The sequence below is a fragment of the Cucurbita maxima genome, unplaced genomic scaffold, assembly GCF_002738345.1.
Source record: "Cucurbita maxima cultivar Rimu unplaced genomic scaffold, Cmax_1.0 Cma_Scf00001, whole genome shotgun sequence".
In the NCBI taxonomy this organism is placed as follows: Eukaryota; Viridiplantae; Streptophyta; class Magnoliopsida; order Cucurbitales; family Cucurbitaceae; genus Cucurbita; species Cucurbita maxima.
In genome coordinates, this window is record NW_019272017.1 from 6,417,608 (window position 1) to 6,441,306 (window position 23,699).

The 23,699-nt window shown below is 39.2% G+C and overlaps 6 protein-coding genes, 1 long non-coding RNA gene and 1 pseudogene across 8 annotated transcripts; 5 read left to right on the forward strand and 3 right to left on the reverse strand.

Annotated features, from left to right (window-relative positions):
* On the reverse strand, positions 1–1,450 carry LOC111493824 (nicotinamidase 2). The gene is made up of 2 exons (XM_023143707.1): positions 1,358–1,450; positions 1–1,026 (listed from the first exon to the last, which is right to left on the reverse strand). The coding sequence occupies exons 1-2, from the start codon at positions 1,367–1,369 to the stop codon at positions 334–336; spliced, it is 705 nt and encodes a 234-aa protein (XP_022999475.1). The 5' UTR covers positions 1,370–1,450; the 3' UTR covers positions 1–333.
* On the forward strand, positions 1,080–2,773 carry LOC111493896 (thioredoxin-like protein YLS8). The gene is made up of 2 exons (XM_023143805.1): positions 1,080–1,468; positions 2,271–2,773. Exons 1-2 carry the CDS (start codon positions 1,349–1,351, stop codon positions 2,577–2,579), a joined length of 429 nt encoding a protein of 142 aa, XP_022999573.1. The 5' UTR covers positions 1,080–1,348; the 3' UTR covers positions 2,580–2,773.
* A 420-nt stretch (positions 2,774–3,193) lies between these two features.
* LOC111493617 (chaperone protein dnaJ C76, chloroplastic-like) lies at positions 3,194–5,207 on the reverse strand. The gene is made up of 4 exons (XM_023143381.1): positions 4,812–5,207; positions 4,483–4,739; positions 4,073–4,256; positions 3,194–3,972 (listed from the first exon to the last, which is right to left on the reverse strand). Exons 1-4 carry the CDS (start codon positions 5,151–5,153, stop codon positions 3,358–3,360), a joined length of 1,398 nt encoding a protein of 465 aa, XP_022999149.1. The 5' UTR covers positions 5,154–5,207; the 3' UTR covers positions 3,194–3,357.
* A 1,404-nt stretch (positions 5,208–6,611) lies between these two features.
* Positions 6,612–9,014, forward strand: LOC111493624. The gene is made up of 2 exons (XM_023143391.1): positions 6,612–7,165; positions 8,011–9,014. The coding sequence occupies exons 1-2, from the start codon at positions 6,695–6,697 to the stop codon at positions 8,881–8,883; spliced, it is 1,344 nt and encodes a 447-aa protein (XP_022999159.1). The 5' UTR covers positions 6,612–6,694; the 3' UTR covers positions 8,884–9,014.
* Positions 9,015–9,670: 656 nt separating this feature from the next.
* LOC111493709 (E3 ubiquitin ligase BIG BROTHER-related) lies at positions 9,671–15,836 on the forward strand. Its single transcript, XM_023143526.1, has 7 exons — positions 9,671–10,133; positions 10,964–11,300; positions 11,399–11,439; positions 15,188–15,229; positions 15,300–15,421; positions 15,487–15,595; positions 15,666–15,836. Exons 1-7 carry the CDS (start codon positions 9,864–9,866, stop codon positions 15,714–15,716), a joined length of 972 nt encoding a protein of 323 aa, XP_022999294.1. The 5' UTR covers positions 9,671–9,863; the 3' UTR covers positions 15,717–15,836.
* Positions 15,837–16,356: 520 nt separating this feature from the next.
* On the reverse strand, positions 16,357–18,158 carry LOC111493581 (annotated as a pseudogene).
* LOC111493923 lies at positions 16,993–20,179 on the forward strand. 2 transcript variants are annotated; one of them, XR_002720091.1, is made up of 4 exons: positions 16,993–17,081; positions 17,155–17,454; positions 17,590–17,793; positions 19,662–20,179. It is a non-coding gene; the product is annotated as an uncharacterized LOC111493923 (long non-coding RNA). The 2 variants fall into 2 exon arrangements; XR_002720090.1 differs by having other exon boundaries at positions 17,590–20,179.
* Positions 20,180–21,483: 1,304 nt separating this feature from the next.
* Positions 21,484–23,289, forward strand: LOC111493818 (transcription factor TCP7-like). Its single transcript, XM_023143695.1, has one exon. It carries the CDS (start codon positions 21,666–21,668, stop codon positions 22,416–22,418), a length of 753 nt encoding a protein of 250 aa, XP_022999463.1. The 5' UTR covers positions 21,484–21,665; the 3' UTR covers positions 22,419–23,289.
* The last annotated feature ends 410 nt before the right edge of the window (positions 23,290–23,699 follow it).

The window sequence follows — 23,699 nt, forward strand, 5'->3', positions numbered from 1 at the left end:
TTGCAGAAACTAAGAGAGTTTGATATCTATTTATAGCTGTTTGCATGGTTTGAAAGAATATATTCACTCTTATGAGTTGCATGGGTTGACTAAATCAGCTAGCTAGCTAGAACTTTGGTCCGTATAATTCTTTTTTCTAAAGTCAACTCTACGTTGACAAATGTCCACTTCAATCAGCCCCATTACCACTAACACATATTCTGTCAGCTACAATCACTTGTACATTCCAATTGCTAATTGATTAACATTTTAAAACTAATTATTAACCAACATTGAAATGATTCCAACTATTTTGGAGAAAAGAAAACTTAGTAGTAGATAAGGCATGGAGTTTCAATTACCTGAAATTTCTTGGAGCCTTTGGCAATCCACCAAGTAAGCGAATCCATAAGCCAAATTCTTCAACGTTGCCTCGTGTAGCTCTAAGTCCACCGTCGCCGTCGCGTCGGTGGAGAAGAACACTCTGTACCCTCTCAGGAACGCCTCACGCGCCGTCGTCTCACAGCAGATGTTCGTCATAACCCCTGTTACAATCACCTCTTCCACGCCCTTCTCTTTTAGGCAGTCTTCTAGTCGCGTGTTCCTGAACGCGCTGTAGGTGTTCTTCCGAATGACCTCGTCCGTAGCCTGCCGGTCGAGATTAGGGATGAGGTCGGCGGCAGGGGTGCCGTCGAGGATGATATCGCCGTCCCACCACTCGCTAAGGATGGGGTTGTCGGAAGCAGAGGCGTGAGCGTGGCGGGTAAAGATGACGGGGATGGAGGCGGCGCGACAGAGACGGATGGTGGTGAGGAGATTGGAGAAGATGGGTTTGGCCATGGCGGAGAAGTAGTTCTGCATGTCGATCACTAAGAGTGCGGCGATTTTTGGATTTGGGAGTCGGTGGCGGATCTCGTATTTCTTGTATGATGGACAGATTCCGCCGCCTGCAGTGGCGGCTTCGGCGGCCCTTGATTTGGGGTTATCCATCGTCGGTTGTGGCGATATAATGCGATTTCGTCGGAATCGGAGCTCTGAGTTTGGGATCTGAGATTGAAGAAGACGAGGAAACCTAAATAGACTGAATTTTTTATTTTTTATTTCTTATTATAGATTTTCTTCTCCCTCTAAATTAAAAAATAATTAACTAATTTAATTTAATTGATTTTGGAAGGGTGAAAAGGAGGTAAACACGTGGAGCGACTGGATTGGGCGTATAGAAGCCAGGCAGTTTCGACGTCGTTCTAGAGGCTTCGGTTGTGGGAGTGCGTCGCAGAGAAGCTCTCCGTTAAAAATTGGGAGCGAAAATTTGGTGATTCTGAGAGAAAGAAAAGGAGAGAGGAACAGAGAGAGAATTTAGGGTGTGGAGATGTCGTACCTGTTGCCGCATCTGCACTCAGGATGGGCGGTGGATCAAGCAATCCTCGCTGAAGAAGAACGCGTCGTCATCATCCGCTTCGGCCATGATTGGGACGACACCTGTATGCAGGTAACCTCATTTCCAATCCTTAACTCTTCTTCTCCTCGCTTTCATCGCTTTTCACGGCGTCGAGGTTTTATGCATTTTCTTGCCGATTCCGATTCTCTTCGGAGATCAATATACAGAGGACGACGATTTTCTTGTTCGAAAATTTTCCCTATTTTTTTGCAGAGATCAAAAGAAAGACGAAGCTATATATATAATTTTTTGACCGAGTTATTTAATTGAATTTGACACTTAATTTTAGCAAGGAACTTTGTATTGAAAATAAAAGGACTAATTTGAAAGTTATTAAATTTTTTAACATTTATTGATTTTTCGAGTTAAATTAAAAGTATAGTCTTTAAATTTCAAGATTCAATTTGATCCATTTAGTGGTAAAAAGGTATATAATTAATTTATGAAGTTTTAAATTTGAGATAAAATTTGTTTAATAATTCTTCATACTCTATACAAAATTTCAAATTATAGATAAATTATTTTTTAAAAAATAAATTAAGTTAAAAATTGTATAATAGTTTTTCTCATGTAACTCTTTTTCCTGTTAATTCAAACACACACGGTAAACTTGGTCTCACAGCTTTGCTCTCTTAGCCGTCACTCTATAATTTGTGGTCGAGTGTCTACAAGTTTCTAAAGAGATTCCGGCTTTCTTATATCAACAGTCTGGTTTTTACTATTTATGACTTAAACACATCTAATTCAATTGCAGAAATTATTTACAGAAATTCAAAATATTTATATAATTAATCTAACATTCTTATGATAATTGTTTAGTCATCTTTTATAGTTTGATATGTTTTTGATGTAGATGGATGAAGTGTTGGCCTCAGTTGCAGAGACGATTAAGAACTTTGCAGTAATATACCTTGTGGATATCACAGAGGTTCCTGATTTCAACACAATGTACGAGCTCTATGATCCTTCTACTGTCATGTTCTTCTTTAGGAACAAACACATAATGATTGATCTTGGTACTGGTAACAACAATAAGATAAACTGGGCACTCAAGGATAAGCAAGAGTTCATTGATATTATTGAAACTGTCTATCGTGGAGCAAGGAAAGGTCGTGGTTTGGTCATTGCACCTAAGGACTATTCAACCAAATATCGCTACTAAATCTCTGTTTGGATTGATCTTCAATCAATCCATATGGTCCATCATCATAAATTTAAGACCTCGCATCTTCGAAAATCTGTACATTCACTCAAAAAATGGATATGGTATATTTGGATGTTATTACGTGTCTCAAAACATTTGGCTCATTGATCGTAACGGCCCAAACCCACTACTAGCAAATATTGTCCTCTTTGGACTTTTTCTTTCAAGCTTCCCCTCCGCTAGGGAGATGTTTCCATACCCTTATAAAAGATGTTTCGTTCTTTTTCCCAATCGATGTGGGATCTCACAATAAGGGATGGATTGGGAGAGCTTTACATCGATTAGAGAAGGGAACAAGTGTCAGCAAGGATGATAGGCTCCAAAGGAAGTGGATTGTGAGATCCCACGTCTTCTTTATAAGAGTGTGGAAACTTCTCCCTAGTAGACATGGTTTAAAAACTTTGAAGGGAAATCCAAAAGGGAAAGCCTAAAAAGGACAATATTCTTTATAAGAGTGTGGAAACTTCTCCCTAGTAAACATGGTTTAAAAACTTTGAAGGGAAATTCAAAAGGGAAAGCCTAAAAAGGACAATATCTGCTAGCATCGATGATGTATTGGACGAGCCGCCTAGTTTGTGAGCAAATGGGTATGATACACAAAAATAAAGTTTGTTTACCATGTCTAATACACTCTGCTTCTTAATTCTGTCATGTCTTTTTCCATTTTTATTACTGTACAGCTATAGCTATGTATGCAACTTCTATCATCTGGATAGCCTTGCTACATGTGTATTTCTCAATGCCTAATCTTTCTTCCAATCATTTCTACCATTCCCATTACAACCATCCCAATGATATACCAAGTGACGCCTGTTAGCATAACCTGCATCCAGTGACTGTTAACTAACTCTAGAGCCATAGAACCGCCAACGTGTTCCTTTAAGCTGCTGGCACCATCATTTCTCATCATTTGCTGAATCGCAGCAGTTGCGATTATCGATATCGAAACTGGTAATGCCAACCTCATGGGGCTAACATGACCACCATCACCAAGGCCTCTTGGTTCTTTGGTGGGTTTGGTCTCCACTCTTGACTTTGAGATTGTGCTGTTTGGAGTTTGAGTTGAGGTTGGAAGTGCAAGAGTGGTCGGAACCCAGTAATCATCCTTGTATATATGTTTTTCTGTAGCTCTATTTCTGTCTTCAGCTTTTGCCCTGATTTGTTTCCTTGCAGTAACAGCAGCCTGAAGCCTGTTGATTTCTGGTGTGCATTTGGTGGCGATGTGCGTCAGGTTTTGGCCCTGTTTTGATCCAGGTCCAGCCGGCGTGGCTGTCTGCCAAAATAGCCAATTTGAGATTGATCTGATGGTCTGAATTGCAGCCAACTGGGCTTCATTCTCAAAGGTTGCCCCCTGTAAAACACCATTGTAGAATAAAGGGTATCATTAATTTTAAGCCATTTTGAGTTGGAGATATTGAACTTATTGTGATTAATATCTATTTGGATCTAACCTTGGAATGCTCTTTTGAAGCTTTCTCCATAGCCTCCTTGAATCTGGCTTGGAATTTCTTCACGTCTGTGAAGATATTCGACACTCGTTCACCAGCTGCGTTGCTCATTCCAACTCTTACATTTCCACGCGGTTGCTTTGACATTAAGAACTCCAAGGCTGCTAAATCTGACCTTTCCACTATCCTGTATTGGAAAAAGAAGACACTTATGTTGAGGATTGTCGGGAGGGAGTTCCGAATGATCATGAGTTTATAAATAAGGAATACATCTCCATTGGTACGAGGCCTTTTGGGGAAGCCCAAAGCAAAGCCTGAGAGCTTATGCTCAAAGTGAACAATATTATACCATTGTGGAGATCCGTGATTCTTAACCACTTATAAAGTCAATCAGCCCGTTAACGTTTACTCACGAAATGCAGTCGACTGGGCAAGTTTGAATAGCTTCCATCACTTTATATTCAGGATCAGCCCACTGTGCCACAACTCTAGCTCTCCCATACACAGATTCGACAGCAAAGGTTTTCCCGGCAAATAAAGCACATTTCAAGCAGCCAATACATTTCACTTCATCTACAAAAACCGCCCGTTGTTCGTTTTGCGACCCGAGCCACACTGAATAAACTGGATTCCCTGTGTAACCTCGAAGTTCTGCCACTTTCGCTTGCTCCTGTGGACATGTCAAAAACCATGGTTTCTGAATCGAATTGTACAAAGTAGATTAGTGTATTTGAGTTCTGACCTTATCATAAGCCAGCCTAGAACTAGGATCCGACAGAAGTGAATATGCTTCATTGAGAATGATACTCATGTCATGGCCAGCAGGTCCGGCGATGTCGGGGTGGCACTGCTTTTGGAGGGCGCGGTAGGCTGCCTTGATCCGTGATGAATCGGAGGAGCTGTCGATGCCCAAAAGATCATATAGATCGAAGTCTCTAATTGAAGAAGCTGCCCTGCATGACAAAGTGTTGCCATAAAGCTTTCTGGAAGTTGAGTTGTATGATGCTAACTTTGTTCGAGTTGGATACTGTCTTGCGGTTGCAGCCGCAGTGTGTGTGTACAGAGGAAGCCATGAGGTACTCATCTTCCAAGCTTTCAAGAAGGATAAGAGAGGAGGAGTTGTTAGATGATGCTTGTGAGATGGCTTTAGAAAAGTGGTAGGAAGATATTTTATGACAAAATAAGAGGAGGTGAGATATTTTGATGCCATCCTATGAGACTACAACTCCTTGTGGAGACCACCCGTTTGCTATCTCGTATAACAATGGCGTGTTTGGAATGACTTTTAAAAATTTAAGATCTAACTAGGTGTAAGATTCAACTCTCGATTGAAAAGAAAGCGTTGAGTTGGAAAAAAATGAAGAAACAGAGAAACTGAATTGAATTGACACGTTCTCGATATCTTTGAGCTCCTTCAAGAACCTTAATATTATTTGAGTTTGTTTCTTAACATTGAAGTATCTTTTAAATTGCAACGGTAACAACCTAAACTCATTGTTGACAAATATTGTCCGTTTTAATCTGTTACATATCATCATCAGTCTCACGGGAGAGGTCCACTACTAGCAGATATTATCTGTTTTAATGCATTACATATTGCTATCAACGTCATAGGAGAGGTTTTCACACTCTTCTAAGAAGTGCAAGAGAGATTTTCACAAGCTTATAAGAAGTGTTTCGTTCAACTCTCTAACTGATGTGGGATCTCACGATCCACTCTTTAGGGGTCCAACGTCCTTACTGGCAATGTATCAACGTTGTCAGTCTCACAGTTTTAAACATGTCTACTAGAGAGAGGTTTCCACACCCTCACAAATAGTGTTTCGTTCCACTTTCCAACCGATGTGAGATTTTACAATAACATTATACAATATAACCTCACAAATCAAACGGGAAAGTTTTAAATATACAGAATACTTTAAAATTAAGAAATCTAGAGCGAATTAAAATTTTAATACCATAATTGAAGTCGGTTTAGAAGTGGTACACTAGTTCAAATAAGTCTGCAAGTAGAAAGTTTTGACATGAAAGTTTGGACACGAACCAATGCACTTTTTGGACATTTCACTTCATTACAAAGCACTTTCTCCAACACACACAACAATACTCCATATTGCCGCCTTTAACCCTATCCCAAACACATGCCTTTCCTCTTCCTTTAAGTCTTCGTTTAGTTAACTATTAATGTTAATTAACATCTTAATTTACTAGTTAACTATTTCTTAAGATTGTGTTTAATACGCTGGTAACACATTTTTTAAAAGGGTCTGCTCCATCTATATACTTTTTAATGTTATTTTATAAGTCTCTAAACTATTTTAAATTTGTTTAATGGGTCTCTTTTTTTTGTAAATATTGATCTTATTAAAAATATAAATAAATTTATAATTTAATATTAATTATGAGAAAATAAGGACAAATAAGTTCCGACATATATTTTAGCTAATTATTATATTAATTTATTTAATTAAACACCCCACTCCTCCTTTATTTCTATATATATCTTATAATTCCTCTGTTTACGATTACTTTGAAGCTCTTATTTCCAGCTTTTATCGGCACCACCGGAGAAGCTGAAATTCCGTCCGGCCGTCTCTGTTTATTTCTCAAACCTCTTATCTCTTAATGGCGGCGAATGGATTGGATTTAGCTTACGCCTACAGAAGAAAACCCTTTTCTTCTTCATCATCTCTCCTGAACTCATTTTTCATGTCCACAGTCAATATCGCCGCTAATTCTCTCGTCTCCGTCGCCTCAAATGCCAAAAACGAACTTTCCGGCAGGAAATGGCGCCCCGCCGACCACTTCCGCTTCATGCTCATGCTCACCTCTTGGTTTACGGTTTGGGTTTTGAGAATTGTCATAGATTGGTTCCCTATTGCTCTCGCCCCTTCTTGCCGCCTGCTAACTCGTATCTGCGGCGGCGGTGGGTCTGGGAGTTCGCCGCCTCTGCTGTTGCCGCCGCCGTCTTCCGACCCCTCGTCGGCGTTGGTTCCTTCGCCACTGGCTTCGCTTTCCAAATTGGATTTGATTCCTTTTGAAACTGTTGACTTCGGTGGTTCCTCAGTTAAGCCTCTTACCCGAGCTCTCTCTCAAGTAAGCCTTTTTTTTTTTTTTTTTTTTTGATGACTTAATTAATTTTCGAATTTTTTAATACAAAAATTAAAAATTTAATATGAAATTAATTATTGCCAATAAATTTCAAAATCAATATTATTGTAATTGAAAATTTTATTTTGTTTAAGTTAATGTAGAAAATTAATTAATTTACTTTTGAACACCTGAAAGATTAATAAAAGCTTTAAAATATTTTCAATTTAGTAAATTTATTTTGTAATATATATTTATTAAGCTTTGAGATTATAAATAATAGTTTAGATTGGTTGATTATAGAAAATTCCAAAAAAGCTTAAATATAGAATAATATTTTTCAAATGGTAGGAAAATTTTAATTTAATTAGGGATTGAAATTGACCAATTATTAATTATTAAACAAAAATTAACCAAAAATAATGACGAGGTTTTCTTGGCCTCGAATCCGTGCTATGGTCTTGACTGAAGTCGGGGCGATGCGGCGGCATGAATGGTTCAAGTTAGGCCACGTGTCATGTTCATGGCTACGATGAAATGACGTGTCAGTTTCTAATTCTTCGTTGTTTGCGGTTCTCGCCACGTGGATCCATTTTCGAGAAGTTCGGTCCACATCGTTTGGGAATGTTTTTTGTGGTAAATTATAAGAAGTGGATAATATAATTACTTAAATTATAAATTATATTTACACCAATTTAAACTTTATTTTAATTGGCTATATATTTTTTAATATAATATTTATTATAAGGGTTTAGGATACAAATGATTTTCCACTAATTTTTATTAGTCGAGGCTTAATTGGATGTTAATCCGAACCATAATTTAATTAAAATTTGAAATGAATGGCGCAGATCTTAGCGATCCTGAGCGAGATGCCGGCAAGTTGCCGGAAGTACCAATTTACGATGGCAATGGCAGAGAAGATGATGGACGAAAACGCCAAAGGCGGCCAGTTCGAGCTCCTGCAGGTGAACCGTTCTGCCCTCTCCGCCGCCATCGCCCGAACCTCCTCGCTCCTATACGACTCACTCAAGCGGACCCGAGATTTCGAAGAACGAACCAGAGCCGGCTCATGGCCGTCGCGGATCATCGCCGCCCTCCCATTCGGAGCCTACGTCACTCCGTACCTTAAATTTGTGGATCTTGCCGTGAGTGCCGTCCGGACCATCGTCCCCAAGGAGGAGCCATTGAACGCTAGGAGATCGGAGACGGGAATCATGGAGGGGGAATTCGGCAGCGAGGTGGTAGCGGAGAAGCTCGGTCATGAGTTAATTTGGATGGCGAACAAGCTACGGGAGTACGGTGCGGTGGATGAGGCTATATTACAGTGGAGCTTCGCCGGCTGCCTGGCCTCTGTTTCCGTCTGCTGTAATCCGAGAATCCAGTGGTGCTTCGTCAAGATCTCAGCGACTCTGTTCCTGGAGCTGGCGGGCAAAGAAATGGAGGAGATGATAACATCGGAGGTAAAATTCCGAATGCTATCGCTATGGCTGCCATTGCTGTGCTACGCCCGAAACGGATTAACCTTTCCAGCGCTGATGAGGTACGAGAAGGACGAAACCGAAAGAGCCCTGAATCAGATCATCGGAACCTTGCCGCCGATGGAACAGGAACTCATCTTAACCAATTGGCTCCAAGATTACGCGATCTCCGCCTCCGAATGGCCCAATCTTCAGCCGTCTTACGATCGCTGGTGCAATTCGACTCGACAACTCACCGGCTGATCGGTGGATCTGAAAAGATCTATGGAAGAATTAGTTTTACTTTTTTACAAATGGTTTGAAATTTACTTGATTTTGTGAAATATTTATTTGTATTGAATAAATAGTTAGGGTTCAGATTATTTATATTTAAATATTTTTTTAATGTTTAAATATAAATAATTTTCAAATTAAAAGGGGGTTACTTATATTTTTTGTTATTTAAATTTAAATTAAATAATTAAAAATAAATAAATTGGGTAGTTTTTTTTTTTCAACGACTACTTGATTTTTTCAATATATATTTAATTTGTATTGACTAAGTTTATATGTAAATTATATATTTTTTTTAATATCACTTATCTAAGATAAAACATTGTTTATTCTAATAATTCTAGTTTTGTTGCTAATGTTATCAATGAAAGGTGTTCAAATTGGGAGTGCAATGTGTTTGAAAACTCGGGATCGTAAATGGATTCAAGTCATTGCCAAACTCAGTCATACAAGTTCTTGTAATTTTGAGCGGGTTCTTGCTATGTAGACCATAACGTGCAGTATAGGGATCATGGTCCTGGTGTATATTATCGTGCACACAGGTAAAAGAACGGTTGGAATAAATATTTTTTTAATGTTTAAATATAAAGAATTTTGTCATTAATGAGTTTACAAAATTGATAAGAATTAATATATATATAGTTTAAGCTAATTTTGGTTAAATTTGGCAAGTTCTAATAATTGTTATTTGAAGTTAATTACATAAAAAAAAAGGTTGTCAAATTCTGGGGGTAATTTTCTTCATATATTTATATTAAAGGGAAAAGGAAAATTGGGTGCGAAGACAAATATAATCTTCGTCGTGTTCGGAGATTCTTCCCTTAAAGAAATTTCTCTGAAATCCTCGATCCTCCAACTCTCGATTCCCCTAATTCCCTAATTCATCTTCTTTTTTCTTGCTTTCATCCAATTTTCAAATCCAAATCTCCCATTTCTCTCAATCTCCTTTTATGGAGAACGAAACCACCACTAACGCCACCAAACTTGGCTCCGATGGAGTCAAGCCAACCCCGACCACCACTACCACCGCCTCTTCCGACCATGAACAAAACCCCACTTCCAATCCATCGCCACCCTCTGTTGCAGACCCCCAGAATGACCCTACTGGATCCGACTCCACCTCCCTTCAAACCCCTTCTCGCCACTCCTCCAGAACTCCCTTCACTAATCTCACCCAGGTCGATGCTGACCTTGCCCTCGCTCGTACCCTTCAAGAACAGGTCCTCTCTCCCTCCTTCTCTCTCTCGATGTCACTGTTTATAATCTCTTCTTGTTCTCTTCAATTTCCGCTTTATTTTTTATTTTTATTTTTTTCGTATTGTTCTGTGTTCAATTCGGTCTGTTGTCGGCTGCTTTTAGAGCTTTTTGATGGAAATCTCATCTTGATTTTGTTCCCGTGCGGGTTTTTAAGAATTTTGATTGGGTGATGGACTTGATGTTCTCCTATGTGGCTTTCTCCGTATCAAATTACTATCACGAGAGTCTGTTTGTTGTTTAGGTTCTGGATTTAATTTCAACCTATTGATTATCTGATTGTGTTTTATTGTCCTTGATTGCCGTGATTTCTAGCATCGACTTCATTTGACTTTATTAATTTTCTGCTGGCTTGCTAGGGAAGTTGTTCACAAGAAAAACATCAATTGTATTATGAGCATGCTTTTGTTTCTTTTCCTTTATCTATCGATATTGTTTGATTATTTGTCTTGTTAATTATGAGCAAATGCTTGTCAGTTAGTGCAAAGTGTTTGAATCCTGATTTGGTTCTGATGATCTTCATGCTTACAGAGGGAAGAGGATATATAAAATGCATGATTGATTGACTTATTACTATATTGTTGTTCAGTTGAAAGTTTGTTTTTAAATCTTGAGTTTGTCTTATCATGTTTTTAGCAATTAAAAGAGTTATGGACTGGGAGAATTTGCATAGACTATGTCCGCATCTTATTTGCACAGGATGGTTGTCTTTATTTTGGTTGTAGCAGCCTCTATATTTTGCAAGAAAAAAGGTTTTTAGTGATATTTTGAATTGACAATGGCTAATTATGAGCAGGAAAGAGCATACCTGATGCTCAGAATGACGAGTGAGGGGAGTGATTTTGGAAGCTGGGAAGCTGGAAGTTATGTATTAGACGATGAGGATGGTTTTGGTGATCCCCATGACCATACAGAATCTGATGGGGATGATGACGAGTTTGATGGAACAGATGTCAATGATGATGATGATGTGTTTGATGTGCATGCTCATGAAGATGGAGAAGATAACAATCCCAACTTTGAACTTGATCCAGGTAATTTTTCAAGCGACGAGGCTTATGCTAGAGCCTTACAAGATGCTGAAGATAGAGAAATGGCTGCCAGATTGTTGGCCCTTGCAGGATTACAAGATCGTGAGTATACTTGCCATCTGGCTCCCTTTGTAATGGATACTTATGTATAGGTCTCTTAATCTTGTAAGACTAAAATATCTTGTTTTATCTTGTTGTAGAGGATGCAGATGACACGGATGATCAAGGTGAAAACTCCCAGGTATTTCCTTTAATTTTCCACTTCAATTCTGTTGCACTCAATTTTTTTTTATTAACACTTTGTACATTTAAATTCACTTAGAACTACTGAGACAGACAACGTTGATCCTGAAAATCCTCACCGTATGGAATTCATGCGGAATAAGGGAAATCTTATGTGGAAATCCTTGTTACTGTTAAGTAGCTAGATGCGGACCTGGAATTGACGCAGAATGAGGGAAGTCTTATGTGGAAAACATTGTTTTAACTTTCCCCTCTTTGGTAGCTCGGAAGCCACAACTTATAAATTCACTTGTTGATCTAAAGAGACTTGCGGTTAAAACTTATCTGTTCCCTTATCTTTATAGTTAGTTTTGTTTGCTTGGTTCCTTTTGTTGGCCTCTCCTGTTTAATGGTTCCTTGTATACCTTCATTTTCCACAATGAAAACTGGTCTCCATCTTTTCTTTCCTTTTTTTCTCTTTTACTTCCCTCTGTCTAAACCCTCAAGTGCTTGATTGTAGGAAAAGAAGTTCCATCCATCATTCATTCTACCTTAGGCCATAAGATCCTGACTGCCTTACTCACAGGCTCTAGTATGATTCAAAGCCATCATGGCCTTTTTCGGGGGGAGAATTTGGTTTTGGATGAATAAAAGAATTTTCAAAATTTGTTCTCGTTTTGATGCTTTTTGGGATCTTGTCAGATATATATACTTCTTAATTTTTTGTGGTGTTCTTTGTCCAACCTTTTTCTTTGATCTGTGCAACTTAGGATTTTTTTTTGTAGCTCCCATATTTTCGTGAAGAATTTCTTACTCTTTTTCTGCTCCTTATCTTTTGACTAATGTCACTTCTCTTTTCCTAAAAAACAAAAACTGTCCTGTGTGTTTATGTTAACTACAATTACTCCTTCGAAAAGCATCCTTGTGTCTCCATGCTTCTTAGGCTCATTTTTTCCACCCAAAATCCTCCTTCCAAGATGATGTATTTCTATATTGTTAGTATTCTCTCAATATTAACTAGAGCTTCAAAAGTTAAGAGGTATTCGTTGACATGATGTTAGGAAGAGATTGAGTGAGGAGATGTGTGAGGAAGCTAGATTTAGCAATGTCTCCTTGAGGGCATTGGTCAATAGACATTTTTATCATTATAGTCTTGGTTTGATTTTGTTGGATTGGAGTCCATATTTATAGTTAGTTTTTGGGCTCCCTCTCGATATCTTGTTTTTTGGCAGGCTATTTTCTGTATAACTTTATATTTCTTTCATTTTTCTTAATGAAAGCTCGAGTTGAGGTCTACACTATGGTCTATCCAGCATGGGAAGTTGTAAACAGCTTGAAAATGAATATTCTCGTGGATGAGGCAGATGAAAGTTTCGTTGGTATTAGCATTGTTCTTATCTTTCTGTAAGGTTTGGAATACTTTTATGAAGTTACCTTTGAAAATATTTTGACCCTTAATAACCAACTCATTGAAATAGCCAGCCAATTTAAGACTATATGAAGTTGCCTTTGAAAATATTTCTCCCTTGGATCATCCTTTTAGTGGAGTTTATTAAAAGTCTATCAGTCCGACTCTTAGGGATTGTCTTTGTAGCTTTCAACTTCAGCGAATGGAATGGCCCATTCAGGGTGATTTCACTAGGATAGTGATTGAAGATGACTCTTTGATAGGCTCCCAATTACAGAAGTGTGTACACGTAAGAGAATCAGGAATGTGTAGTAGGGCCCAAAGTATTTTGTTAGTGAGAATGGGCTGGTGTTGGTTATAAAGCGTTCTGTCTTGTTGAGTAGGGTATCTTTTTGAATATCATATTAGTATTCTCCGTGAGAATTGGCGGAGAGGTATCCTTGTTACCTTGCTGTATGATTATAAATAAAATTGTAGGGAAAGGCCGATCACTCTGTTGCCTTGTAACTTCAGATTCTGAAATCGTATCGTTGGTCCATTATACCGAATAGAATATATCTTTTCAACTGGTGAAAAATATTCTGCTTCTCAAATTTGACATAGTGAAATTCCTGATTATAAAATTGCTGTCAACTAAGTTAACTAATAGAAGATCTGTATTAGTTAAATAAGGCATTGGCATTGACTTCTTGTTCTAGGTCTGCATGAGGATCTTCAAAAGACCATTTGTTTGGTGACGTTGAAATCACCCACCACTCCCATAACCCAAAAGCAGCAAATAGATTACGAAAGGCCTTTGATTCTTGTAAAAGTTATCTTTATCTTTACACTCGCAAGAGAGAGCGACCTCCACTTTTTTTGCTTCTTTATCTTCTGCTTATGCCATATCTCCCAACTACAGTAGTAATATTCTCCACCTGCTGAGGAAGATCCATATGCTTCTACATAGTTTGTCACAGCCATCCGTTTTTTCCTAACTGGAGGTGTGGCTAATGTCACCTTCATAACCTTCTCCATTCAGTTCAACGATCAAGGTGAAAGTTCTTCTTATGCAAAAGAAAAGGCTCCAAGGGGTAGATCAACTATCAAAATACCACCAGAACAATGCTCACATCAAGAGATGACCAGGATGGGCGGCATGAAGAAAATCTTCAAGGACCTCACTAGCTTCCTATCTACCAAAGGAGATTTGATCTTTTGATGGTGGGTAATCATATGTGAACTAACTTGGAAATTGGTGCCTACGTGGAGCCTGCATTGACTACAATCTGTTCATTCTGCCGGAAAGCTTTTATTATCCTCGATCAGCTTCCATTACCTCAAAGGCCTCTCCTTGGATCATTTTCCCCTCTTGTTTTATCTGTGGACAATACATTTATACATCTCAACCACACTGCAGTTATTTATGAAAATGCCCACTGTGCATGCTCAGCCACATAGATTTCAAGTCCTTAGTGATCTAGTTAGCACTCATCCCAACTTTTCTATAGTAAGACATCCCTTAGACGCATCCTTCTGATGAGAAGCTGCTGAATTCTTGCCAGTGCTGGAGTCCACTCCATTTGGACATTGACTACTGGTTTGAATGTTGTTATTATCCTTGTCTGTCTGTCTTATCCCCTTTCTGTTGTCATCTACAAGTTTACAGAAAACACCTGGCCAATCTCCCCTGGCAATGAGTCACTTTTTTTTCTGCCGTTCTTCACTGCCAATTAAAAGCTGGATGTTAGAATGAGCAAGAATTTATCCTGTTATTTTCCTTGAGAGCCTCCATCCTACGTTGGGATTAACACAGTGAAATGTCACTTCAACCTGATGCCAACCTCTAACTCTAAAACAAATAGGATTTTCTGTGTTTATTCCAGAAACCTTCCCATTGAATCTAGAAGCTTCCGTATTTCCCCCATCAGTTGGTAACTTTCCCACCTCAATCCATGTTCAATAAGAGAGGGCAAGGCAATGTGTTTCACTGTTTCTGTGAACAGCGAGTCAGCATCACCATTCAAATTTCAGCTGTTGGACTTGGATTGTCACCCAGTGCTTTGATGAATATAAACAAGCCTTCCCCATTGCCTTCATTACACTTCAAAAGAGCAATTGTGGCATACGAGCACTGTGGGATAGGCTTCTGTCATCAGCAGATAATCTCTTTTATCCTTCCTGGTCTTTTCTAAATTCTCGTTGCTCATAATTTTCCATGTTTGTTCATATATTACTTTTGTAAAATTGTAGCTTTTGAACCAGTTAGGATAGAAACAAGCTTTGAATCTTAACCCAGAAAGTAGCTATACTCTGAATATTAGATGACATATCTGATTTATTGGTCTATCAAAAATACTCATCAAGGTTTGGTTTGCAGGATACGTGGGAGGATGTTGACCCAGACGAACTGTCATACGAGGTGAGTTTGGCTGGCTGGAGTGCCCATGCTTTATTGTTGTTTATTCCTGAGAGGATTGTTAATATTTCAGGAGTTGCTTGCATTGGGTGAAGTGGTCGGAACTGAGAGTAGAGGGCTATCTGCTGATACAATTGCTTCCTTACCCTCCATAAACTTCAAGGCAGGGAGCGGTCAGACTGGAAGCAGTGATTCGTGAGTGATCTCAGGGAGTTTTGGTCTTTTTTGCCATTCTTAGCTTATGAGTCTCGTCTTTTCAGGTGCGTCATTTGTCGACTGGATTTTGAGGACAACGAAACCTTGACTGTTCTCTCCTGCAAACACTCCTACCATTCGGAGTGCATAAATAATTGGTTAAAAATAAACAAGGTATGCCCATTTACAAGCACCTACTAATAATCACGAAGCCGAGATGACTAAAGGGGTTGGTGTTGTGCAGGTGTGCCCTGTTTGCAGTACTGAAGTCTCCACGGCTACGGGAAGCAGTTAGTTGTGTAGCATGTGGTATTGAATTGTACTAAATCAAACATTTTACATATATATTATGTTAAATCACGAAGGATTTTAATTTGTTTGTTATGGTTTTGCAATACCCATTTCAGTTCATATATCTGTGGAAAACGTACTATTATCTCGGGTCCCTAGGATGAATCTATATTTCTTTTTCCCCTCTTTTTTGAGCTTCTCGTTTGTATCCCAAATTTGGAAAAATCTTGCAGGCTATTTCTTTTACTCTCTTGGGATGAATCCTACGTTGATACTCACTCATGTCTACGTTGATACTCACTCATTTCCTACACGGGTCGATATGCGTTTACGGCTAGGACTACTGTCTTTGACAAATACATCAAGACATAACGAAGAATAGTTAAGATCTCTTAATGATTTTGCTATTTGAATTGTCATATTTTATCTTACAAATTTGTCTGATTTGTAGTAAATTTTATTTTTCAATAAAAAATCCTATAGAATTAAAGAAGCATAATAAATTAACAAAATATTTTTATTAGATAAATATATATTTTTATTAGGAGAAAAACAAGCCGTCGCCCCATCACAAACAAATTTACTAAATAAAAATTGCTCGTTTGTTCCCCTTTTCTTTTTCTTTTTTTCTTTTATTTAATTTCCGGGGAGGGTTATATATTTCTTCATACATCGCCGCCGTGCTTTTCGACTGGGCCGCCGATGACCGCTTCGTTAGGAATGTACTTGGTCCAGAACCAGTGGGCCTTCCACACTCTGTTCATCTCTTCAATCGGCACATTCTTCGTCTCCGGCAAGAAGAAATAGATGAACACGGTCATTATCAACACAAACCCTGCGAAGAAGTAGAACAGTCCGAATTTCATGTGGCAAAGCATCGACAGGAACACCTGAGCGATGACAAAGGTGAAGAACATGTTCACTGATACGTTGATTGCTTGTCCTGCAGATCGGATTTCCAGCGGGCAGATTTCACTTGGTACCAACCAACCTAATGGTCCCCAAGACCAGGCGAATGCCGAGACGTACACGCAGATGAGGAATAGAATCATGTTTGCGTCGACTTTTGATAGGGTTCCTTCTCCGTTGAGTCCGAATTTGACGCCGATTAGCGTTCCGACTAGGATTTGGCAGACGAACATCTGTACTCCGCCTTCCAGGAACAGGATTCTTCGCCCAAATTTGTCGACTGTGAAGATTGAGACTAGGGTTGCCAGGACGTTGACGCCACCGCTGATGACGGCAGAGATTAGAGATGCGTCGTCGCCGAATCCGAGAGTCTTGAACAGAACAGGAGCGTAGAACATGATGACATTGATGCCGGTTAGTTGCTGGAAGAATGGGATTAAAACGCACATCACGAGTTGAGGTCTGTATTGTGGTTTCATTATGTTGATCCATGGATGATCTACCATCTTTGCTGATTCACTTGCATCGACTAGGTCTTGGAACTCTTCTTGGACATCGTCGGTACCACGAACTTTCTGTAGCATCTTCTTAGCCTTCTCTGCGTATCCTCTTTCGAGAATGGAGTTAGGAGTATCCGGAAGGAAGAAGGCTCCGACGGTCATCATCACGGCGGGGACTGCGGCGAGAGCCAATGAGACTCTCCATCCCCATCCGCCTACGATTTTGGCTGTACCGACATTTACAAGATTCGCCACCAAGATACCGATTGTGATGGCCATTTGGAAGCCCATGTTCAGAGCACCTCTGATTTTGGCTGGTGCCATTTCAGAAAGGTAAACTGGCACAGACTGCACACCAAAAACAAATCCATTCAATCAATCAATCAAATTGAGTACACAATTACTGCTACTTCTACAATGAATCGATTCATTTTCTTCAATATATGGTCTGTATTTCTGTAATGACAGCATACCTGATTGGCAAATCCAACACCAACACCAAGCAACAAACGGCCAATGATGAGCAGTGCAATGCTATTAGCAACACCATTGAGAATGGAACCAAATAAGAAGGAAAGACCTCCAATAAACATGGATGGCTTGCGGCCAAATTTCCGGGTAATGATGGACGCGGCGAAGGAAGCCACCAGAGCAGCAAGGTAAAGGGAAGAGGTAAACAATGTTAGTAGTTCACTGTCAAACTTACAGTACTCACTTTCATGGGTACTTTTCATCTTCTTCACAACAGATGGGAAAAAATGAGCCAAGAAACTTGGCATTGAAGTAACCCCACCTGCCAAAACATCCCAAAGCCAAAAAGTTTTAAACAAATTTCTTCCATTAGGGGGAAAAAAAAAACTTTAACTAGAGGATCGAGGATCAAAAGCTACTAAACAAACAACCAAACCTGAAATTCCAAGATCATAACCAAAGAGAAGACCTCCCATGGCAGCCACCAAACAGGTGACAAGTACAAATGTAGTGATTCCACCCTCATAGTTCCTTCCTTCCTGAACAACAAATCCTCCTCCAGCCATCTCTGCTTATTTTTTTCTTATTTTTTTCTTGTCTTAAAAAATGTTAGGGATTACGAATGTAGCTAGATATTAATCTGTGTATAAAATATGTTTTATATTAGTTCTTTCAAGAAATTTGTTGGTAATTGAAGGAGAAAAGATTTCACCAGTGGATTTTTTGGGGGTCTTTCAGAAAGGGATAAACCTATCTAGTATATGATTTATATTTATAATATATATTTATAAGAAACTGATAGACCCTTAAATCCACTGAGACAAAAGAGAAAGAACTAATACAAAAAAAAAATCCCTTATGTCATGTTCAGGAAAGAACAGGTCTTATTCAGCTTCGCCCTGGGGCTTAATTTTCCCAAGCCTCAGTTGGGTTCTTATATAGGGGTTTCAAATGCCTTCTGGCCTTCTAAATCGGACGCCATTTTTAGAACATTTCCATTCTGGAAGCTTTATTCTGTTGAACAGTGTCCAAAAATATGGGATTGCCCCATCTTTCCGAGGCTCAACTTAGAAAACTTCCTACTAGCCGCTATTTCTTTGCTCACTTGGTTTGGATTGTAAACACAAGTTTTCGCAGACTTCTATTATTGGGATAATCAGATCATTAGTAATCCTTATCTTCCAATTAAGATATCCAGGAACTGTTGAGGTTCGCCTTCTGGGTTTTGTTCTTTCTTCTTTGAAATCGAAGTACGAAAGCTCTATGGTTGTTACTTTACGACCGTAAGTAGTTTTCAGATTATGGGATTTGGTTAACCCAACCTCGTGAGTACAAATTCAATTAATTTCATTAAGGAATTAAAGTACTTTGCTTCATAATAATTCTTTATTTACAAACATACGTGACTAGAGATGCTCAGGTTGGGGACATTTGTTTAAAATAGAAATTACATTAAAAGTGAGACATTAAAAAAATTTAAGAAGTAATTAATAAATTAGGTACAAAATTGATTTAATGTTTGGTATTTTGTAGGCTAGTTTCTTTCTAATAAAAAATTGGAAAAAACATTAATAGGTAGAGTAAATGTTACCCATTTATTTGCTGGTGCTGTATTCTATGAATTAGAAAATGAATTGTCTCGAAAAAAATTGAAATCTAAAGTGGGCTTGCCTGCCAGTTTGAGTTTGGGAATCAAAGGGTCGCCGAGCCAGGCAATGCTGGCTTATAATCCAAGTGGGGGCTCGGAGATGTAGGTGGGAAGGGGGTGGGTGGAACCTGGATGTTAGGCCTTGTTTGGTGCGTCCATCTCGAGTCAATCGGACTTGCAAATGGCTGGTAATTTGATTACACGGGAAAGAAAGAGAGTAGTAACCTTTCTTTCTCGGCATATGCGCATATGCTCTGTAGATTACCAGAGCGGCGCTGCTCGCTCCCATACATTAGAACACCCACTCCTTCATCTCATCAACATTTCTTTTAGTAGGAATGAGAATTTTGGTAATTTTCTTTTTTCCCATATTAATTCCCTCATTTATTGTCTCCCAATAATACCTATGAGTTTTGTACAGGAGCTGGATCAACGTGCGAAGCAGGGGGCCGGATCCCCTGCGCAGTCATGTAATCTTTCTGGGAGTTTGGAGCCCAATCAATCGGGTCGTGTAGGTGTCTGTCAGGCTTGTTGAAAGCATCTGGCCAGGCGCATTCCGAGTTGACCAAACTGCAGATTAGCAGGTTATCCTCATCTCCAAGCTCTTCATAATACTACATACACTCCTCGTCTTAAATCAAAAATCATATCAGTGTGAAAGCAGAGTGAACAAAGGGGATTGAATAGGGGAATCTTGGGTTATCAACCAACCAGCTTCCTTCTAAACACATTCCTGTTTGTAGGGAGAATGTTTTGAGACTTGAATCTTGATGGTACAGAAATATTCCATAAGGAAGCATAGGTTGTGGAGGTGCGTTTATAACCACTCTTCACTATATATATAATTTCCTTCTTTCATATCATATCATACTGCTATAATTGCTAAAGAAACGCCTTCCCATTGGAATATTCAGGATGTTGTTTCTATCTCTTCTTCCTTAAACAAGTAGTCGGTTCCATTCAAACTCATCCAACTCATAAGAGGATGAGCGTTAAGATAGATAGATAGATAGAGGGGGAAGCTCCCTTGAGGTAGGCTGGAAAAAATGCTTTTTAAAACAATTTTCAATCCATCCGACTTATCGCTAGCAAATATTGAATACTTTTCTGTTATGAAAAATATTTGGGAGGGGGCTTAGTTTAGCTGCTAAGTTTTTAAAGGGTGAAGCGGGGATCTTGTTCTTTATTTAAAAATCATTCCAACATTTATAAATGTTTCTAAAATTGAACATTTTTAAATAATATTTTATATTAAAAAGAACTCTGGAAGATGTTAACATACATATATATATATATATATATATATATATATATATATGATCTGTCATCTTATTGTCATAAAAATCAAATTTTAAAGTTAAATTGGAATTAGACAAAGTATAGGGGGTGGAATATAAATAAATGAGATTTGATAATATAACAAAATAGAATGAGGAATGTTCCGCCAAAAGTGATTGAAGGAAAAAAGAAAAAAAAAATAGACATTAAAAAGAATAGTGGTTAATAAATAAAATTAAAAAAGAAGAAGAAGAAAATATTAAACCAAAGTAATCAATTATTAATCATAAATTAATCCAAAAAAGAGGCTAAAAACGACATTTCCCCCCTTATTAACTTATTTATTAAAAAATATTTTAAAGAGTTGAAATTATAGAGCCCGTGTTACACGGGATTTTGTTGGCTAAGTACCATTGGTTTTTGGGTAATGATGACAATATATTATTTGAAAAGTATCCATCAAACCCCTCCAAGATCTCCTTATTTTCGCTGTCTCCCCATTTTTTAGGGGTTAATATGCAAATAAAAATTATAAAGTTATGGTCGGCAGGCGTCTTAATTGGATTATAATAAAAACTCATTATAAATTTTTTGAAAGCTACTTTTACTTGTATATTATTTTATTGCTAGCTATTCTCCATTTTAATTATATCATTTCCTTATAAATATTTATTCTATATTGATGTTTATCTCTTTTATTTATTTATATTTTAGGGCTTACTCGATATAATAATTGTATAAGATGCTCGGTAAATTGATTTTTTTTATTATTATTTAATCTCTTTAACGTAAAATAAATAATAAATTTCACTCACTGAGCGCGTGCGGACAAAGCGCAGAAAAAAGAGAGTGGGGTTTTGGTTTTGCAGGAGAGAAAGTATGAGCTGTGGGGATATAGGGAGTGGACCCCACCACCCATGTGCCCTCCTTCTGTCGCCACCAGCTCGTGCCTCTCTCAATCATTAGCCCTCTTCAAGCTTCCCGAATTACCCCTTCCATTAACAAAACCCTTCTCTCTCTCTCTCTCTCTCTCTCTCTCTACCACCGGCCATGGCAGCCATTGCTACCTCCTTCTAACCCTCCTTCTGTCATTTCCTCCCCCGCTTCAATCTCAGAACAAAGCACTGAAGTCCGCATCTTCTTCTTCATGTCAAATTCCGATTCTGGCAACACCAATGGGGTCTCCAATGGCGCCGCCATTGATACCCACAAAAACCAGCCCTCTTCAAATGGAGCCCTCGTCGTCAAAAAGCCCCCCTCCAAGGACCGCCACAGCAAGGTTGATGGTCGTGGCCGCCGCATCCGTATGCCCATCATATGCGCCGCTCGAGTATTCCAGCTGACTCGAGAGCTTGGTCATAAGTCCGATGGCCAGACCATCGAGTGGCTCCTTCGCCAGGCTGAGCCCTCTATTATTGCCGCCACTGGCACCGGCACTACCCCGGCTAATTTCTCCTCCGTCTCTCTTTCCGTCAGAGGAAATGGCGGCTCCACTTCTCTCTCTTCCCCTTCTTCCACCACTTCAACTCTCTCCCTCTCTCGCCCCCAGGCTCTCTCGGGCCCCACGCCGTTTATTCTCGGCAAGCGCGTCCGGTCCGATGACGACGGCGGTAAGGACGATGGGACGGGAGTGGGTCCGACTGGGCCAGGTGGGTACTGGGCGATTCCAGCGAGACCCGATTATGGACAGGTGTGGAGTTTTGCCGCGGCGGCTCCCTCGGAAATGGTGGTTCAACCTGGGGGGATTTCTCAACAAGCGTCGTTGTTTGCTCAACAGCAGCAGCCGATTAGAGAAGCATCAGCGGCGAGAGTGGGGAATTACCTTCCCGGTCATCTGAATTTACTGGCGTCTTTGTCCGGTGGCGGTGGTTCTGGCCGGCGGGAAGATGACCCTCGCTGATGATCTTAGGAACTCTGTCATGGTGGAGGATAATTACTATTCATCGTATTTTGTACAAATATCTGTGTGTCAATTGCTTTCTTGTGTGCAGCTCAACGGTAATTCTAGTGGGAATGTAGGATTCTAGAGTTTCAGTTTGCTTGGAATTACAATTCGTAGATCCAATTTCGTTTTTCCATGGATGGATTCGTTCAAATTAGAGGTTTAGGGTTTGAAATTCCCAGATAATTTCTAGGGTTTTCTCTTTTCCGTCTTACGAGAGCAAGAAGAGGATTCAACAATTCCATCCCCTCCCGGAGCTTCAAACCGCTCTGCAAATTGGCGATTCATTTCATTACAACATTACACCCAGAAAATCCATCAAAATCTGCAGAAATGGATCTTCCGAGACGAAGAACAGAACAGAACAAGAAGAACTCGAACAACGCTGGGCTCGAAATTGCGGGCAGATTCCTTAAAACTTTGAATCGGAGCTTTATTGCAGTGGTGGCGCCATTGAAGACGTTTTCTTCAACTTCTTCATCTTCTTCCATGGCCGCCGGCGATCGAGTTTGAAAAATGGAAGCTCCAATCTCTCTCAGTAAGACCTCTGTTTTTCTTTTTCTTTTCTTCTTTTTCCCTAAAAATTTCCATTTGTATTCATAATGATTCTTAGAAATTGTTGGCGTGACAATAATGGTGTTTTTGTTCTTATGTCAGTGTATTGTTTCTGGGATTTCTCTGATGTGAATAAAAATCCCATTGTTTTCTTCAAAAACCTGCTCTTTCTCCTACCTTCTTCTGTTCATACAAAACCCATTCTACATCATTTTTCTGCACACTGTAAACAACATTGTCATATGGCTCTAATGATATCTGTTTCTTCCGTTCATCGTCGAGATCGATCAATCCGATATCCGATAAGCTAACACCAATATACTCAGTAATCAAGTGAATTGTGGTAATAAGTTGGTGGAAAAGTATATGATGATTTGAGTAGAAAGTTTGAAGGTTCTTGAGGAGAGCATGACATAACCTGTGTTGGGTGGACTAGACATGAGTTTGCCTCCTTGCTTCAAAGCAAACTGAGCTGGTGCTGTTAAATGCCAACTTTTCCTCCTTCTCTCCCTATAATGAAGAGGGAGACATGTGGTGGTTATACCATAACTACTCGAAATTGATCGGTTATTAATGGAATTTCTTGTCAGCTAGCAGTAACATACTCTTTACAGCTTCTCCTTATCAAAAAAACATAATGGAATTTCTTGTCCGCTCTCTGCATAACATACTCGTTCGTTACAG

Bases quoted from the DNA above. Each gene is read 5' to 3' on its own strand.
- LOC111493896 (XM_023143805.1), top strand. From the start codon at position 1,349: ATGTCGTACCTGTTGCCGCATCTGCACTCAGGATGGGCGGTGGATCAA. The intron at 1,469-2,270 runs GTAACCTCATTT...TTTTTGATGTAG, and splicing joins GGGACGACACCTGTATGCAG to ATGGATGAAGTGTTGGCCTC.
- LOC111493617 (XM_023143381.1), bottom strand. From the start codon at position 5,153: ATGAGTACCTCATGGCTTCCTCTGTACACACACACTGCGGCTGCAACC. The intron at 4,740-4,811 runs GTCAGAACTCAA...ACATGTCCACAG, and splicing joins CTAGGCTGGCTTATGATAAG to GAGCAAGCGAAAGTGGCAGA. The intron at 4,257-4,482 runs GTGAGTAAACGT...TTTCCAATACAG, and splicing joins TGCCCAGTCGACTGCATTTC to GATAGTGGAAAGGTCAGATT.
- LOC111493624 (XM_023143391.1), top strand. From the start codon at position 6,695: ATGGCGGCGAATGGATTGGATTTAGCTTACGCCTACAGAAGAAAACCC. The intron at 7,166-8,010 runs GTAAGCCTTTTT...TGAATGGCGCAG, and splicing joins TTACCCGAGCTCTCTCTCAA to ATCTTAGCGATCCTGAGCGA.
- LOC111493709 (XM_023143526.1), top strand. From the start codon at position 9,864: ATGGAGAACGAAACCACCACTAACGCCACCAAACTTGGCTCCGATGGA. The intron at 11,301-11,398 runs GTGAGTATACTT...ATCTTGTTGTAG, and splicing joins CCTTGCAGGATTACAAGATC to AGGATGCAGATGACACGGAT. The intron at 15,596-15,665 runs GTATGCCCATTT...GGTGTTGTGCAG, and splicing joins ATTGGTTAAAAATAAACAAG to GTGTGCCCTGTTTGCAGTAC.
- LOC111493818 (XM_023143695.1), top strand. From the start codon at position 21,666: ATGTCAAATTCCGATTCTGGCAACACCAATGGGGTCTCCAATGGCGCC.